At 39.6% G+C, this 13388-nt stretch overlaps 1 protein-coding gene, 1 long non-coding RNA gene and 2 other non-coding genes across 4 annotated transcripts; 1 reads left to right on the top strand and 3 right to left on the bottom strand.

Moving 5' to 3' along the window:
• Positions 1 to 41: 41 nt before the first annotated feature.
• LOC109473129 lies at positions 42 to 376 on the bottom strand. The gene is made up of 2 exons (XR_002140400.1): positions 221 to 376; positions 42 to 173 (listed from the first exon to the last, which is right to left on the bottom strand). It is a non-coding gene; the product is annotated as an uncharacterized LOC109473129 (long non-coding RNA).
• Positions 377 to 547: 171 nt separating this feature from the next.
• Positions 548 to 4981, bottom strand: LOC109473064. The gene is made up of 8 exons (XM_019772971.1): positions 4764 to 4981; positions 3210 to 3371; positions 2801 to 2902; positions 2563 to 2664; positions 2008 to 2118; positions 1202 to 1309; positions 785 to 809; positions 548 to 594 (listed from the first exon to the last, which is right to left on the bottom strand). Exons 1-8 carry the CDS (start codon positions 4828 to 4830, stop codon positions 576 to 578), a joined length of 696 nt encoding a protein of 231 aa, XP_019628530.1. The 5' UTR covers positions 4831 to 4981; the 3' UTR covers positions 548 to 575.
• A 712-nt stretch (positions 4982 to 5693) lies between these two features.
• Trnad-guc lies at positions 5694 to 5765 on the bottom strand. The gene has a single exon. It is a non-coding gene; the product is annotated as a tRNA-Asp (tRNA).
• A 678-nt stretch (positions 5766 to 6443) lies between these two features.
• On the top strand, positions 6444 to 6515 carry Trnad-guc. The gene has a single exon. It is a non-coding gene; the product is annotated as a tRNA-Asp (tRNA).
• Positions 6516 to 13388: the final 6873 nt, after the last annotated feature.

The raw sequence follows: 13388 nt of genomic DNA, 5'->3' as shown, positions 1-13388 counted from the left end.
AGACACGTTTAATGAAACACACACAAACACACACAAAAACATTCCAAAACAGATTTATATAACTGAATTGTTTGCAACCTATTGCAAGTTCTAATTGAAAACAGACATTGACAAGAACAATGAGTACATAATGTATTGTGTCGTGGTATAAAATTATATGCTAACATGAAGTTCTACGATCTACTAATCTAACTTTTTATGTCTGGTTAAAACTAATAACGTACGTATACAAGATAAAGAGTGGATATGTAATACATTAAGAAAAATATGGTAACTACTATTCCATTATAATATACTAATCTAGTCAAGCTACTTGTAATGGATCCATGGATGGATGGATGGATGGATGGATGGATGGATGGATGGGTGGGTGGATGGATGGATGGATGGATGGGTGGATGGATGGATGGATGGATGGATGGATGGATGGATGGATGGGTGGGTGGGTGGATGGATGGATGGATGGGTGGGTGGATGGGTGGGTGGAATAGATGGATGGGTACTGGATGAAAATGGAGTTTGTGCGAACGATGAGGCTTCTTTTTTCACGTCTCTTTTCCACCTTCTTGGCTCACTCAGTACTTGGCCGCCATGCTGTAAAAATAGAATGGAACAACGATCAAATTTGTGATACTTGCCAATCGCTAACCGAAAAACACTTTAGCTGGTTGATCAACGTAAGACCCAGCGACCAACACTTTGAACAACCAACTCTTCTAATGAAGTTTGAATCGGTATCAGTTACCATTGCCAGGTACAAGAATTTTAACAATTTTATGCTCACCTGACATCATTCGAAGTCTCAGCAACTGAAAAAGAAAAGATATTAATTAATCGAAAACAAATTTTAAAATGCATGAACATGCGCTTGGCATATGGTGTTTCTTAACACACTCAGCACACACATAAATTAATGAAATAATAATTAGATAAATAAGTATTAGAAATGAAGAAAAGAAGAATATAGAAGAACTTAATTGACACAACAAAAGTTCAGCGACTTTCCTAAGATCTAAAACTACACGTAGACATACAGACAAATACATGGGTAGAGCGAAATTAAGCTACGTACAAAACAATAGATGAGTCAACTAATACTACTTCTTCTAAGGTCTGAACATTCTTTGTTATATTTACCTATCTGTACACAGTAAGGGTCAAATGGATGAAATTGAATTTATCTATAGCATGAATAACATACCTTTGGCGACCCTGTTTTTGGTCGAGACACGGGTGATGTACCAGATCATGATGGAGGTCATCAGCCCGATACAGATGCTGCCCATGATAATGCCGGGCCACTGGTAACCTGGAACATACAGTATTTATTTATTTATTTATCTTAAAAACAGTTGGGTGGTACTTTTAGTTTAGGACAACTGATTTCCAAGGTAGCTGGTTGCTTAGAAGGTTTGTTTGGTACAAAAAGAATAATCATAAGGGATGTATACATCGCCTGTCTCGTCTGTTGTAATTTGTAATTTGTGCACGCAAACTTTCTGACTATCATTCTATCTTGTCCATGGAGTGGCCTAGTCTCGCGCTCCCGAGACTTGTATCGGTCTGCATGTCTCGCGCTCTCGCGTGAACAAGATGGACTGGTAGTCATTGAAAATTTGGAGGTTAGTACTCTTACTCTTCAAAAACCTGTCACTGCTAAAAGAATCCTCTAGTAACTCTATATGTCTCTTCTCTTCCAGTTCTCATCAATACACCGTTAACATACCTGTCTCCAAGTCATATTACAACAACAGCTTCTTTCCCCGGACTGCAAAATTATGGAACTCTCTTCCAAACAGCTGCTTTCCGTCCGATTACAATCCACAAAGCTTCAAAACAAAGGTCCACCGCCATCTCCTGACATAGCTACAATATACTCCCTTAAGTACCTCTAGCTCTATGCCTAGAAGTGGCCAAATATAATTGGCCTTGCATTGAGCGATACCGTTAAAAAAAATGTATCTATACGTGGCAAAGGAATCTCTTCAAAGAATTTTAAATGTTCACCTTCTGCCACGCTGAGTGCTGAGATGCAGGTCCCTGCGATGGCGGGCATGAGTCCACAGGTCAGCAACAGGGAGATGGTGCCAACCGGTAGGAGGCGCTTTTCGGGGTCAGCTGAAAATACACATCAAATTTTAAGAATGAAATCAACTTTATTGCAAGTACTATGTTCACCAAACTACTGACACATTTGATGCCAGACGCAAAAAAATTATGCTAGTCCTTTATTTTTTATTAATATGCTAAACACCAACAACAACAGCATAATACAATGTCTTCTGAGGTCATATTGTCAGTACAGAAATTATTTTTTAAATGTATATAAGATATATATAGTAACAAGCCCTTTCAGCTCTGCTCTGCCGCTTGCTACATAATGTAACCCAACACTACAGAGTGTCTTCTACAGCACCAGTTACCATGGCGACAGCCGTCTGGTCAAGGTCATTGACTCGTTGTCCTTATCCGTTTGGAACGGAAAAGGAGGAAGGGAAAGGGGGTAAAACAATTTTCTTATTGCGAATGTTAACAGGGTATAGATTGTGATACTTTTCGTACCAGTATCCTTCTTTGACTTGAATCCAGCAAAGGCGGCGAAGAAGCTCAGCACGGCCACGACGCTGCTCTGGATCATAATGACCATAAATCCCCCTTGCTTGCCTAAAAAAAAGAAAAAAAATGCTTATTTCTTCATGGGCAACAATCTTTCAACCAAAAGTTGGACCAAAAGTTTTAACTTTAAACATGTAACTACCAACACAAATAAACTTTCATGATGAGACAGAAATTTACTTACTGTCTCCTCCGAGTAGCGGTGCCATAGTGAGCGCCGCCCCGGCTAGCAGCATGTTGAAGAGCGGCCCGATACTCGCCACATGCATCACCACGCTGTAGCTCACTGACAAAGGGAAGGACAAGAATGTCAGACGTTTCCTTAAATTAGACAAAAAGAAATTCATTTACAATATCAATTAAGAAAGCTACAGTATCAAAAGTGGCTCAAATTCCTGCCTACTGCCTGCACAGGCCAGGTACTGGCCCCTTGCTCCCCTCTGGCAGGTACTTCCATCCAGCTCTATCAAGGGCAATAGTCTCTGCTTCCCTTAGGGTAATCCCTGAGTCACTCTTGATCTGGTCTTTCCACCTCTTGGGTTCCACGGGTGTTCATGATTTGTGTTAATGAAATATTTACGAGAAAAACTTACTGCACGCGTCTGCCACAAGAATGGTCAGCATGAGGATGGTGGTCCAGATGGAAATTGACTCGTACACCAGCACGACTTCGTAACGCATGTCGGTGCTGTTTGTAGCGGCCCCCGTCACGGCGGGAGTGGTCGGGGCTGCAGTTGTTTGCGCCGAGGCTGTGCCTGTAAATGAATCGATACATCGATAACTAAATATTTTTATTCAGCATATAGGGGGGATTCATTCTAACCACCATCTCGCACACGCAGTCATCCCTCAGTAAGACATTTGGAGCCGCATAGTTCCCGTTTAGAACTTTTATTCAGTCAGTCACACATAGTGACACATTGTGTGTAAAAGTTCTAAACGGGAACTATGCGGCTATATGCGAATGTCTCTCTATGAACCCATTGGCAGGTAGGCTTGTAGCGCAAGAAAATGCGTACAGCAACGATGTTTAAATAGTGAAAACCTTACATAACATCGCTTTAAAGATGAGTTTTACTCTCTTTTTTACTGTGTAGACAGTGAATAGAATTTCCCAAAGTGTATTTATCCGCAATATGATGAACCGCAAACCATAGCCTCTCCTCTTTTGTCTAGTAAACTATTCTGTTCAATCAAATCCTCCTTACATAAGATTGTAAAGTAAACATGTTATTTGAACATTTGGCTCTTTATTTGTTGAGCCGCCTCATTGTTTTGGATACGCTTGGATACGGCACATCAGTATTTGTTAAGCACTTAACTGTGAAAAAATAATTTTTCCAGCAATTTTGTTACCACGTTTTTTTTTAAATCGACAAGACTGTCGTAGGCTATATGTATATAGTCGAAAACTTAAGTTCTCTTTCAAGCACAATTCAAACTATACAGTCACTTCGACAGGTGGTTGCCAGGACGACGCATGGTCGGGTTTCGTCCTACAGGTCTTTTTTTTGTTACTGCCCCAAGAATGACGAATTTGTCGTGCATTTTCCTGTTGCACGGATTTTTAGCTATTTCATGACAGAAACTGCCCTTTATGATGACCTACGACCATGTTTTCTGTCACAAAACAGCCGGATGTTGCGCGACGCGCCCACAACTGCCCCAATAATGTCACCAATTTGACGAATCTGTTGAACGTTTTTTTGTTGTTGATTTCTCAGCTATTCTATGACAGAAACTGTCCTTTATATTGACCTACGACTACACTTTCTGTCACAGAAAAGCCGGATGTTGCGCGACGCGCCCACAACTGCCCCAAGAATGTCACCAATTTGACGAATCTGTCCTAAGATTTTTCTGCTGCACGATTTTTCTGCTATGCTATGACAGAAACTGCCCTTTATTTTGGTTTATGACCATCTTTTCTGTCACAAAAAAGCCGAATTTTGTACGAAGCACACACAACTGCCTTGACGATCTGTCGTGCGATTTTTTGTTGCACAATTTTGCAGCAAAGCTATGACAGAAACTGCCCTTTATGTTGGTCTACGACCATCTTTTCTGTCAGAAAAAAGCTGGATTTTGCACAACTGTCCTATTAATGAATGTCCCCAATATTTGACTAGTTGCTGTTTAATACTCACCAAAGAAAGCCAGCAGTACCACGAGTGCTGCAGTGATCAGGAGGGTAGAACGTAACGTGTTGGCCATTTCTGTCGATCTTCTCAACCGCCCGTAGATGCTCAGCAAGCTTGGTAGATCCTTCTGTCGCCTTGCGTGCGAGGTTTTGAGCTGTCAGATACGCAGAGCTGTTGGGGAGGTTGTTATATAACTGCACAACGCACGACCAGTAGGGCGTTTAATTACGTAAACACAGCATGCTGTCTGTATGACGTTGAGTCACCAAGCCACGCCCCCAGTGCGATTTACTTTTAAGTTTAATCTGTGAGTGTATCCGGGTGTGTCTTGTTGTCAGTGTCTTGAGCCAAAACGAAAGCAAATACCTAAAGAGTGTTGATTTGATTTGCTTTGATTTGATTTGGTTTATTAGACTGTACATGTATAAACAGATATATACAGCCAGGACTGCCCAACTAACCGGAGACTATTATAAAGGGCTAGCCCTCACAACAAGAACGTAAACAATTCGGAACAGGTAGCAGTTAACAGAGTCGATTACACTTCAGATAAACATACTGGTACGAGTACAACAGATGTTGCGGCCTCACGTTAACAAGCCATGAGATCTTGCCTAGTTTCCATGCGTTTACTATAATTACATTGTGTGCTATATTTACATTGTCAATGCAATTTTATTGAACTCGTACAATTTTACTAAGTAGTTATCATCGAATATTTATCATGAAGTAGTGTCCAAGGTTTGTTTTTGAAGGAGCTGACCTGAAGAGTGTTCTTTACAGTATGTTTTTTTTGGAAGCTGATGAGAAAAAAAACGCCTCATACAAAAAAAGACGTCATCAGAAAAATAATATTTTAATGGCCTACGAAAAGCGGCCAAAGATAAAGGCATTTTTGATAGAATAAAGAAAAAAAAGTTCAGTAAAAAATCAGCTCTCCGTGTCGGGGAATCGAACCCCGGTCTCCCGCGTGACAGGCGGGGATACTCACCACTATACTAACACGGACTGGCTGAGCTACGGGCCAGAAATAGCCCCTGCATATCTGAGGGTGTCAAATGTCAATTATATTCATCAATAAAAAAATTCGATTGATCAGGAAAAATCGATCGATTGATAAAAATTGATTACCAATAGGTCATTAAACAGCGGGATTTTTTTGTATTGCTTATATAGCTGATTCGTATATTTGAACGTGCTTTTGCATTGCAGTTTCTATATGTTCCGCTAGAGAGCGTATACAGACTACTATTGTAGTACTCGTACATGTACTAGGCTGAAGGCGGACATCCGGATTCATGATTGATTGTAAATATACAAGTTGCCATTTAATGTAAGATGTAGTTTTCAATGCAACATTTTACGGTAATAAATATCAGCATAAAATCATCAATACATTTGAATTGCAACATGATTTTTTTTGCATTTTATTGGCTTTATAATAGACCCTAACTTTATTGCTTTCAAACAACTTTATCATAACTTTTTTTTTTATTTGGAGAAAATATTTTTAAGATTTGGAGAATTAAATTCTGTTCAATATTTTTGTTCGATGTAAATGCAAAAAGCAGCTATTTCCAATCAATCAGCATTTCAGTATTCAACCCACTTCTACAAATAATATCAGGAATGACAGCTGGCTTTCTCTTATATGCAGCGGCTATTTCGTGCCCCTCGCCCAGCCAGTCCGTGTTAGTATAGTGGTGAGTATCCCCGCCTGTCACGCGGGAGACCGGGGTTCGATTCCCCGACACGGAGAGCTAAAGTTTTACTGAACTTTTTTCTCTTTATTCTATTAAAAAATGCCTTTATCTTTGGCAACTTTTCGTAGGCCATAGACACTTTAGTTTCCTTTTGAAGTATTTTCCTGATGACGTGTTTTTTTCTCTCGTTCCCTGACAAGGGAGATAAATTTTTTCCATTAAATTTTCATTTTTTTCTATAGACGAAAAAAAAATTGCTTTGTATATTGCCACTTTTTCAGGCCTTAGAAACTACATGTCATCAGCAATATCCTCCGTCTTTGTCTTCTTGTTACGTCTCAAAATTATCCCGACACGGACAGCTAAATTTGTCAAGATTTTTCTCTTTTTCCATTAAAAAATGGTTCTATCTTCGGCCGCTTTTCGCAGGTCATACACGCTTTAATTTTCTTATGGTGTCATTTTCCTGATTTTTTTTCTATCATCCCCGACAGGGAGAGCTAATTTTTTCCCAATTAATTTTTTTTTTGACAAAAGAAATGGCTTCATTATATTTTGCAACTTTTGGCATTTGTCGTAATAGCTGTAATGTTGGTAAGTTGTAACCTACTGGCTAGAAAATGTTCTTATCGCAATCAAAAGATAAATGGCCTGGGTCATACAATGATCATTCATTGAAAAATGTTTTCTCCTTAAGTTGTAAGATGAGGATAGAAAAATTGAGGATTTTAAATTCGTAACATGAAATCTATATCTAAATCATCGTATTTTTCAGGCCTGCATGTGTGATGATTACCTATTTGCTTATCGTTAATCTAATGTTAACTTGATTATCGAATGCAAATTTTGCTCATGATTTACAGGTGACACAGCACATGTGCGTGACACACGCCGTTCAAAGATGGTGAGTGTACATAGAAGGAAAGAACGAACGGGTAATATTCCGCCCAGGTACTTTTTAGACGTTTTCGTCGGTAGAATGTCTTAGTAAGTGTGCAGCAGAATGTCTGGGAGTGTTCGCCGAGGATTTGTACCGTTCTGGTGATGTTTTGAGGAGAAAGTGCGGATTTCCTGACCTGGCGAATTTTGGAGAAGACAAAAATGGCGAGAAAGTGGGGAAGAGTAGCATGGTACAGAGACGCGACTTCGCTCATTGTTGCAGGTACATTGTTTGGCTGACATTATTCCTTAGCAACTACAATGTAGTACGAACATGTCAAGTTATATTCCGTAAGAAATTATCTATTTCTGTATTATGGAGCGGCCGTTCCTAATTTTATACAGGCTTAGAAAAAGTCTTATCAAGTTACCGCGTTTACCGCGTTTTCAACAGCATTTTCAATGTGTGGTGCGCTTGTAGTAGAGTATTTATAAAATGTATGTGCATGTCTTTTTAGTCAGTTGTTCAGCGTTTTGAGGTTAGATTTGTTGAAAGAAATTGTGTATCGACCAAAACTTTGTCTTTATCTCCACGTCGTTCAAAACACATGTTGGAATGTGGCCGTGTACATGATTAGTTATTTTTCCCGCCAAAAAATTGCGTAAACAAGATGGGGGCCTCAAAGCTTCAAGGCGCCGAAATGAATACGATACAAAACGGTTAAAAACTAGTTATGTCGAGGTGACCATACTTTCGTTCTTCATTATCATTTGCAATGCATTATGTATACTTTAAAACCTTGTCCGTTTCCATTTTAGAGCAATTCAGTAAATAGTAATGACCAAGCCCACGTATTTCTGGCGCAAACACTACAGTTGACTATGCTTGAAGGTAGCAATTCCTGCTTTCAAAACATTTTGCGCCGAGTGTTTTCGTATTCCACATAAAGAATATTCGACTAACTTACAGTGGGTGTCACTGGAAGACAGAAGAAAAATGTCCAGACTATGCATGATGTACAAAATGACTAATAAACTGGTGGACGTCCCAATTACTAAGTACCTAATACCAGCCCAGAAGAGAACAAGAAATAGCCATGCCATCAAATACCAGAGTTATCAACCAAGGATCGAGGTGTCTTTCCTAGAACTATCGCAGAGTGGAATTCGCTGTGACCAACAGTAGGCGCATTGTCATTAGATAGCTATAAACTGGGTACTTTTTAGACGTTTTCGTCGGTAGAATGTCATAGTAAGTGTGCAGCAGAATGTCTGGGTGTGTTCGCCGAGGATTTGTACCGTTCTGGTGATGTTTTGAAGAGAAAGTGTGGATTTCCTGACCTAGCGAATTTTGGAGAAGACAAAAATGGCGAGACAGTTGGGAAGACTAGCGTGGTATAGAGACGACTTTGCTCATTGTTGCAGGTAAACCAGTACATTGTTTGGCTGACATTATTCCTTAGCAACTAGTACGAACATGTCAAGATATATTCTGTAAGAAATGACATATTTCTGTATTAGGGAGCGGCCGTTCCTAATTCCAGACAGGCTTAGAAAAAGTCTTATCAAGATACCGCGTTTTCAACAACATTTTCATTGTGTGGTGCGCATGGAGAGTATATATAGAATGTATGTGCATGTCGTTTTAATCAGTTGTTCAGCCTTTTTGAGGTTATATTTGTTGAAAGAAATTGTGTGTCGACCAAAGCATTTTCTTTATCTCCACGTGGTTCAAAACACCTGTTGGAATGTGGCCGTGCACATAATTATTTTTCCCGCCCAAAAATTGCGTAAACAAGATGGGGGCCTCAAAGCTTCAGGGCGCCGAAATAAATACGATACAAAATGGTTGAAAACTAGTTATGTCGAGGTGACCATACTTTCGTTCTTCATTATCATTTGCAATGTATTATGCATAATTTAAAAGGTTGTCAGTTTCCATTTTAGAGCAATTCAATAAATAGTAATGACCAAGCCCACGTATTTCTGGCGCAAACACTACAGTTGACTATGCTTGAAGGTAGCAATTCCTGTTTTCAAAACGTTATGCGCCGAGTGTTTTCGTATTCCACATAAAGCATGATTTACAGGTGACATGGCACAGTGGGTGTCACTGGAAGACAGAAGAAAAATGTCCAGACTATGTATGATGTACAAAATTACTAATCAACTGGTGGGCGTCCTAATTACTAAGTACCTAATACCAGCCCAGAAGAAAACAAGAAATAGCCATGCCTTCAAGTACCTGAGTTATCAACCAAGGATCGACATGTTCAAGAATTCATTCTATCGCAGAGTGGAATTCGCTGTCACCAAGTACAGTAGATAGCTTTAAACAATGTCTAGAGTTAGATGTTCAAGGGTTAGGTGTAACAAGTCGATATGTGTAATGTAGCCAGCTGCCGCCGCGCCGCGTGCCTGCGAAGCTGGTGTGTCACGCCGAAATGCGGTTATACCCGCTATACAGATACAGATTATGTGCAGTTTTCGTCGAGGTATGTGTTTGTTTTAAAGTAAAGATATTATAGATAAATTAAAGGTGTGAAAAGAGGAATATCAAGTAAGAAAAATTCCAATTCTTCATTTTATCCACCTTTTACTTGGTATTATTTGAAACAAGTGTGTAACGTTTAATGTCCGCATAGTTATGTGGCTGCCGACTTATATAGGAGTGAAGACTACTGTCTGAACCTGACAAGAGAAGATTGGACCAGGTGATTTAAAGACAGAAGAGGAATATCAGGTGAGAAAAATCCCAATTATGCATTTTACCTACAACTGTATGGTCTTATTTGAGACAATTGTGTAACTCCTAATGTCTGTATAGTTAGGTGTCTGCTGACTGATGCAGTAGTGAAGACTATTGTCTGAACCCGACAAGACAGATTGGACCAGACCAGATGATTTGATGACCCAAGAGGAATATCAGGTGAGAAAAATTCCAATTCTGCATTTTAACTACCAATTTACTTTGTATTATTTGAGACAATTGTGTAACTTTCAATGTCTGTACACATTGTAGTTACATGTACTGTAGCTGGCTGCTGACTGATGCAGTACTGGTAGTGGGGACCACTGCCCGTACCTGACAAGACAGACTGGACCAGACCAGATTATTTGAAGACCCAAGAGGAATATCAGGTAAGAAAAATCCCAATTCTGCATTTTACCTGCAGCTATTTGATGTTATTTGAGACAAGTGTGTAACTTCTAATGTCTGTATAGTTAGGTGGCTGCTGACGGATGCAGTATTGAAGACTACTGTCTGGACCTGACAAGAGAAGATTGGACCAGATCGGGTGATTTAGAGACACAAGAGCAAGATGACAACAACATCCACAGGTGAGATGATTGCTTTTGACGATCTGTTTGACTCTAGCACTCTTCCCCTATGTCTTACACTTTATAAAAATAACACACATGTAGCAAAACATATTTCACATTAATTTTGTATTGCCTTTGACTTGAATAAATGACTAGTATATTAGACTTCTTGAGCACTTGTCCACATTTCTAGGAAGAGGCAAAGTAAAAAGTCGCATACAAGAGTCCATCTTTAACTGGTAGCTAGTTACCCATTCATATACAATAGCCATGTAGCTGGCATCAATTGTTCTTTTATAATTATGTAGGTATAATAGGGTCAGCAGTCCCGATGTTCCTGTCCAAACCAGGCTAGATGAGACAGCTGACTTTAATGTTGAAGACAGAGTGAAGAGTTTGTACAGGTGAGACAATGCTTTCCAACTTTATTTTTTCTGTTAAGAACTGAGAGGCAATAACAAGCTACTTTTAACACTTTGTACATATCTAAACAATCAATCAACCGCAAGCATCATCTAAGCAAAGAGATAGTTAAATTGCAGGATTTTATCATTATCTTTCATAGTCACCTAGTTGCCTGGAAATTTTTGGGGGAGCATCTCACATCACACTAATTATTCATCATATTGGTTAGGTGTGTCCTGACGTTCCTGTCCTGACTGGGAAAACCTGCGATGACGGCTGAGCAAACCAGTTGACCTGAAGACAGAGTTTGTACCTGGTTATGCAGGTGAGACAATACTTAACAACAGTGTCATATATTTTTCCTTTCCTATTGGATGTATTATTAAGAGCTGTGGCATAGCTTGCTACCAGCAACACTTTAAAAAGCCTATATTTTTGTGCATCGATTCAAGTAACTTGCTTGACAACTTACATGACATTTCTTGCCTCACATATGTTATTATTATTATTAAGTACTCTGAGGTGTAACATGCTACAAGTACAATACATTTTGTAACACTTTTAAAAGCAGTTTTCTAGAGCCTAACTCTTTCAAAATCTATTCAATCAATGGGATACTTGAATTGCATGGTTCTATCATTAGTTTGGTTATTCAGTGTTGCCTGGGGATGTTTTTCCATCACACATCCTTTTATATTATTTTCAGGTTTCCAGTCTGAGAGAAACCTGCGATGACAGCTCAACAAACCATTTGACTTGAAGATGCAGAAGGAAATGAAAACAGCAAAGCAGTGAGAGAAGACAGTGGGCACAGTTGTTACTTGTGAGTATATTTTATTTGTTCAGCAACACACCCAGGCTAATATATTTCTATCCTATAATCCAATCACCCAGTCTTTAAAGCTTTCACTGCTTTTAATTGCATAGTAAATCACACTTTTCTAGACTCACATCTTCAAACAATTAGTCTGACAAAAGAGGTTACATGGTATAATGTCTCCAGTATAACCTCTTTGGTATCGTATGAATGCCAAATTGTCCCCAACATTATCGCATTGCACTTTGTCATTTGAGATACAGCATGTCACACTTTATGCACTTTGCTTTGAACCTTTACAGGCAGCATTTAGCTCCTTTCTTACTGTCATAAACTTGCATGTTGCATGACATAATATCTTGCATTAGTAAGGCTAATTGCTGTTGTCAATACAGTGACTTTTGTTTCTCTGTCTTCAAGATGAGGACCCGGAGACTGGACTGAAGCAGGAGGAAGAACCAGACTTTTGTAGGCAGGGCTGCGTGAAAGAAGATGGGGAGGAGTGAGTATGGTTTCTTTGTTAACACGAGACAACACTCCACATGCACACACTTGCACTCACATTTCTCCTTTCTCTTTTCTCTTGCACTCACATTTCTCTTTTCTCTTTTCCGTTTATTGTAGCCGGCGACTTCATTTTCATGTTCAGCAACACTGAAAAATTCTTCATATTGTATGGTTGAATGCCAAATTTGCCCCTGAATTGTTTCTTCAGACCTTTACACTTAAATTCTCCCTCCGAAAAACTTCGCATCTAAGCCGGCCGCATGAATTCCACGTTGTTATCCTCTTCATATTGTATGAATCCCAAATTGCCCCCAAAATTGTCGCTTTGGACCTTTACACTTAAATTCTCTCGCCGAAAAACATTGAATCTTAGCCGGCCACATAAATTCCTTAGTCATCCTCTTCGTATCGTATGATTGCCAAATTTCCCCCCAAATTGTCGCTTTGGACCTTTACACTTAAATTCTCCCACCGAAAATCTTCGTATTAACCCGGCTGCATTGTTGTCGTCGCCCAAAAATTGTCGCTTTAGACCTTTCTTTACACTTAAATTCTCCCTCTGAAAAACTTGTCTATCTTTGTATTAATTCCACACTAATGCCTTGTTCGGTCCATCTTCCCGCCAAAAAAAATAATTGGCACCCTCACCTGGTTAATTAATTGGATTAAGTTTTCCCGCCAAAAAACTTAGTATATAGAGCACTCTAACCTTGAACTTGTGCCCCCCTCCCCACTCTTCCTGCACCCCTCCCCACTCTTCCTGCCCACCTCCCACACTTCTTCCACAACTCAGAGTATGTTTAGTTACACTGTTCTCTGGACTTCTTCGAACATGTAGTCACCACACTCTGCTACACAAACACTTTCTTGATGAAGTGCAGTTTTTCCACCACTTCGACTTTCGAATAATCTCTCGCTCTCCTGGTCGGTCAATTGCACTAAGTGTACTCCCCGTGGGATGTCTTTCCGGAGACATTGATGCTTCGACACATCAGT

Source organism: Branchiostoma belcheri, unplaced genomic scaffold (assembly GCF_001625305.1).
Source record: "Branchiostoma belcheri isolate BF01 breed outbred unplaced genomic scaffold, Haploidv18h27 scaffold29, whole genome shotgun sequence".
Classification (NCBI taxonomy): Eukaryota; Metazoa; Chordata; class Leptocardii; order Amphioxiformes; family Branchiostomatidae; genus Branchiostoma; species Branchiostoma belcheri.
This window is presented reverse-complemented; position numbering and strand designations above follow the sequence as displayed.